At 33.7% G+C, this 5,637-nt stretch overlaps 1 protein-coding gene across 1 annotated transcript; it reads left to right on the plus strand.

The window, feature by feature from the left end:
* Nucleotides 1–1,296: 1,296 nt before the first annotated feature.
* On the plus strand, nt 1,297–4,523 carry FKBP12 (FK506-binding protein 12). Its single transcript, XM_086565393.1, has 5 exons — nt 1,297–1,783; nt 1,854–1,887; nt 1,969–2,030; nt 3,643–3,695; nt 4,161–4,523. Exons 1-5 carry the CDS (start codon nt 1,696–1,698, stop codon nt 4,260–4,262), a joined length of 339 nt encoding a protein of 112 aa, XP_086421519.1. The 5' UTR covers nt 1,297–1,695; the 3' UTR covers nt 4,263–4,523.
* Nucleotides 4,524–5,637: the final 1,114 nt, after the last annotated feature.

Genomic DNA, 5,637 nt, shown 5'->3' on the forward strand with positions numbered 1-5,637 from the left:
AGCTTCTCATATTTGAAAAAAATTTGAACAGACTTATTTTCATGAAGATTAACCACAGCATTACTCACCATCTTCCTCCTGATAGGATACATAACTTGGACACGAGAAAAGGAATTACCAGCATCATAACCACCTACAGAATCAATAGCCACAACTAACCCAAATGCAGAACCAATTTTATGAATATTCTCCCAAGTAGACGTTTTGAGAGGGAGACCAAACACCTGAATCCACAATCTAAACTCCTGAAACCTATAATTATTAGTAGGATTATCCGGTATCCATTGTTTGAGAGACATAATAAACCTATGAACTGACCATGGACCATTTTCAAGAACAAATCTCAGTTCCTGTTCATCTTCAAACCAAAATTTGAATAAACCTTTAGATAAGAAAGTAATCGAAATTTTTGAATTAGTATTCCAGAATTTCACTAATTCATTTTTTATATCAACTTCATCAAACTTCGTTGAGGTGAAAAGCTTACCAGTTAGAGATTTCTCCCAAAGTTTTATCTCTTTGTCATTAATGGAATTCAGACTAATCTCATTTGGGAATTTATTTATTCTCCACATAGACTCCTATTGGAGTTATCCCTCACATGAGGAGAGAAAGGAGTTTTGTTTGTGTGTGTGAAGACTAGTCTTTGCTTGGCCGATTAGTCTTGCCAAGGCTTCGCCTCGCCGCCCATGTCGTGAACAAGAAACAAGAGTCGAGGGTGGCATTTCGACATTGGCCTTGAGGAGAGCCACCGCCCATGCCTATTTTTGGTAGAATTCTATTTTTTGTGAAACTGCGAGTTTGCAATATAAGTTGGGGTTTTTGGCAAAACCTAACACACGAACCAAGGCAACACAAGAGAAAGAAAACTCAATCTTAAAAGCAATCAAGATTGAGAGATAACATTTACAGAGAGACAAGCCTGTAAAAAGAGATGAGTGATCTAGTAAAGTGAAAGAGAAATGAGTGATTATAATCTTCTTTCCCACTTTATAAAAGGATTAGCTCTTGTGGAAGTACGTAGGCACCATTGGCCGAACCATGGTATATCTTTGTGTTGTGGTATGCTTTTACTTCTTTACATTATTATTTGTTGTTAATAGTTGTTTAGAGAGTTGGGCATGTTATGTTGGTTTTAGTGAATATTTAGAATTTGTCTTGAGAAGTAGTTGAGTTAATATTACAAGTTATCTGTGTAGTGGAGATCGATTAATCCATCTGTAGAGATGAAGACAGTGAAGTCCATCCTCTTCACTCTCATCAGGAATAAAATCAAGATCTGGACCACTCATATTTGAAAACGCATGATTGAAAAAAAAAAATCTGGAAAAGAGAGATATAAAATTAGAGGAGATAAAGAGAGGGAGATAAGATAGACTATAAAGGGGATAAGAAGAGATTAAAGGAAGAAGAACGAGAAACAAAGATGAGATCAGAACTCAAGAAGGGGGAAAAAAGTTGCTAGGCTCACATTTTCTCTCTTAGCGTAAAGAGTTCTAGTTACCCGTGGAGATATTCTTGTTTAGTGGTAGGTCGCCATATTGGCATACCTGAAATTTGAAAAACCAGTAATTGTATCATTTTGGGTGGGCCCGGTTTGGTGAGGCCCACATAAAGAAGTCGTGTATATAAATACTGAACCGGTGGTAGAAGTGGAGCAAATAAAAAGAGCAGAGACAAGTAGACAACTAACAAATGGGAATCGAAAAGCAACTTCTCAAGGCTGGAAACGGACCCAAACCCGTCCCCGGTCAAAGCGTAACAGTCCACTGTACTGGATTTGGTTAGTCCTCCCATTTTAATAAAAACCCTGATGTCTCAAATTATTACTAAAGTTTAATTTTTTTTTGCAGGTAAAAATAATGACCTTGGGCAAAAGTTTTGGAGGTTGGATTTACATAAGATTTTATTATTATTATTATATACATACAAGTTGATGAATAAATTTTTGTTTTCTTAATTTTGTAGCACGAAAGATCCAGGGCAGCAGCCATTTACATTTAAAATAGGTCAAGGTCAAGTCATCAAAGGTAGTAATTACAAATCTTTCTTTTTCTTTTTGGATTTTTAAGCTAAAGGAAGACATAGATAATCTGTTGGAAATCGACTGTGATGTCTATATTAGATTGTTTAGTATTAAAGGATTGCGTTGAAGTTGATGATTCTCTTTCCCAGACAGTTAAGTTAGGCTACTACTAATATTTATTATTTAAGCTCTGTTATCCTTTAACAAGTATTTCTGTGTGAACATGTTAAACCGGGAGTCTATGGGTTAAGAATATATTGAGTGGATCTGTTAACTTACAAAATAGAGAGTCAAAGAGTTGTAGTATAAATATCCCCATCAAGGTTAAATATATCTTTTGATCAGTGGATCCTTTCAAAGTCTAAAAAGTTCTGGTCAAGTTAATTAGTTTATTCCATTTTGTGTGTCAACACCCAGTGAATGTTGTTTTGAGAACTGTGATTATAGAAAGAGAGTTTCAATTGTGTTATTGCTACCAAAGTTATGGTACGTGTAAAAGGAAATGCTTCATTATATTATGTCTGGAAGCAGTAGAGTTAAGTATCCAAATGTGAGCTAATTAAATTGATATGGTCTTTTAGCATTAGATCTGCATGGTTTAAAAGGAGCTTCTTAGCCTGAACGCGCTTTGTCTCTCTGAGGCTTGAGGCGACCCTCAGAGGCACTTGAGATGTAAGCCTCAATTGCGGAAAAAAGAAAGAAACACTCAATTTTAAATTTCTTTTTGAAATTGACCAATTTCTCATATGAATAAGGGTGTTTTGTCCATTGAACAAAGATTGAAGGTGGTCGTGAGAAGAAGAGTTAAATTTTTGGAAGCCTCAAAGCGTAAGTGATGTGAATTACGCAGCGGAATAATAAAACAATCAATTAATAACTAGGGTTTCAACCCAAATAAACACTCAATTTCATAATCTCACTATAACAATAATAATTTTTCTCAATAACAAATGCTCAATAAAAACCTGAACCATTGAATTAGGAGGCTACTATCCTATATATAATAACCTTACCTCCTTAACCCTAAAATTCTATAGCTGGGGTTTATTCATTGGGCCGACATGGCTAATAAAAAAATCCCTCTAAAGACGCCTATTACATCAGTAAGCCTCAAAGTTTTTTTTTTTAACACTGCAGATCAGTATAAAATATTCTCTTGATATAAATTATAAAGTAACAAGTAATTCTAAGTAACTACTTTTGACATTAACCCTTACTGAATCAGGAAAGTTCAGACGCTCTAGACTTTGTTTTATGCTAGTGTATTGATCCCAAGTGTTAATTTTCTACTTTCTTGATTATTACATAAAATTTTATGAGCTTAAACATCCAACATGTGATAGTGTATGGTTATCTAAAAGATCCATGTTGTACATCACTAGAGAAGAAAATTGTATCACTGTATGTTATATTCACATTTTTTGGATCTTGTACTACACTATGCAAGACTGATGGACCAAATTGTAAATGTGGAGTTTGTTGTTTTGAAATGAGTTACGACTTATGAGAAACAGGAAGTTTGCATACAACTTTTTTGCATCTTCTGTGTAGATACTAACAATTACTAATTGATGCTCACTGGTGTTGCCAACTCATCATTCATATCTTTTTCTTAGGATGGGATGAAGGTGTCTTGGGCATGCAAATTGGAGAAGTTGCACGTCTTCAGGTAATAATCAATCTCCTTGCTGTGGTTCACATGGGAATTTGTTGCAAATTCCATTTGTGCCCCAAATTTGTTAGAACTGGTATTTAGGATTCTCCATGTAGTTCCATAGGTTCTTAAGACATGCTTTAGGATGTCTGCACAAAAAATTCAAAGGTTGAAGGGTTGCACATAAAGTTTCTTAAAGGAGTTTCTTTCTTTCCTGCCCATTTGTCTCATCAAAATCTGATCTGCAATCAAATTCCAACTGCACTAGACATGGAAGTTATGGTGGACTTGAATTTATGAGAGCTTCGGCAGATGATTGTAAATTTGGAATGATTTAACCTAATATAGGGAGATTCAATTTTTCTCCCGTTCATAACAAAATCAGTTTAGATGTGAATGGATTTGTTGTGGCAGTTGAATGTTGAGAATAGAACATTATTATTTTTAGGTGTCTTCTAATTTTGTTCTACGAATTTGCAGTGCTCCCCTGACTATGCGTATGGTGCTAAAGGATTTGCAGCTTGGGGAATACAACCTAACTCAGTTTTGGTGTTTGAGATTGAAGTCCTTGGCGCCCAGTAACTACCATGGTAGAGTTGGACCATCTATAGATGTGTCTCACGCCTAGTAATGGATTCCTGTCTGGGTTTTTTTTTTAAACCTAATGCTTTAGTTTCCTAAATGTTGCTATGGAGTTGTGACTGAAATGATATCTTGCTATGATGTTATGCTTGAAAATGTAGACACTAGAACTGTTTCTTATAATCTAATTAGCTAAACTCTATCAAAGCGAGGCCTTATATAAGAAGGGGGAATGTCAGAATGTGGTTCCTATTTCTTCAACGGGTGTATTTTTTGCCGTCAATGGCTTGATCCTCGTGTGGTTAGGGGACTGTTTTTTCTCTTTTCAATGAGATGAAATGAGATATGGGTACAAGACAAAGAAAGGAAACTGGACTAGAGAATTTGAACTGATTTGTACCAATCAAATACAAAAAAAAATAACTGATTCAAGTTGGCAAATGAAATTAAAATTATCTTTTTGAAAATTGGGATTGAAAATCCCCCTTTTATATTTCTGTATACCTTATTGAAATCTTACTCTTGGAGTTAATGGTTCAAAACGCTATAGATTGTAGTTTCATCATAAAAACTACATGCTTTGGTACTTGTTACCGTTTTGCGTATGAAAGAAAAAAGAAATATATGTAACATAAATCAGAATGAATATGTTTACTGTTTAGGCCTAATTATCTGTTATTTTTCTTGTGCGGTTAATGCATAAATCCGAAATCCCGAACTATGGTTTGAGTTTACACACACCAGATAATATAGTTTTGCTAATCTTAGGGCAGGAGAACTCATAAAACCTCCCTATTGTTTTTCAAAAACAAAACCACAACTTAAATGGACACAGATACCCCCTAACTTAGCTCTTGAACAGAGAACCAAGTTCTCATTCTTTTTTCCATCCTTTTTTCTATTGAAAAATAAAAAGAAATAATAAACCCAATACAAATATCTAACTTTTTTCTTGCAAAAAATTTCAAAAAATAAAAATAAAAACTGAAAATGAAGATAAAGTAAAAATACTTGTTTCTCCACACAAAAAGAAAAGTCTAAACTAAAATACCACAAAAGCCTCTGTTTTTTTTAAAAATGTGTGATTTTGCAAAGCAAAAAACTAAATAATCCAAAATTTGTTTGAAAAATCATACTTGTTTTTACATAATACACTACAATTACTGTTTTGCATATTGAAAAATATATGCAAAAATAATTTTACATAGTTAAAATGCTAAGTAAAAATACATTTTCATTCGAAATTACTATGTGAAAATCAATTTGGCATAGTCAAATTTTCATGCAAAAATAAATTTGCACAGTCGATTTGATATAGTCAATTTGCTACACAAAAATAAATTTACATATCAAAATATTATGCAAAACTAAATTT

This window comes from Coptis chinensis, chromosome 6 (assembly GCF_015680905.1).
Source record: "Coptis chinensis isolate HL-2020 chromosome 6, ASM1568090v1, whole genome shotgun sequence".
Taxonomy (NCBI): domain Eukaryota; kingdom Viridiplantae; phylum Streptophyta; class Magnoliopsida; order Ranunculales; family Ranunculaceae; genus Coptis; species Coptis chinensis.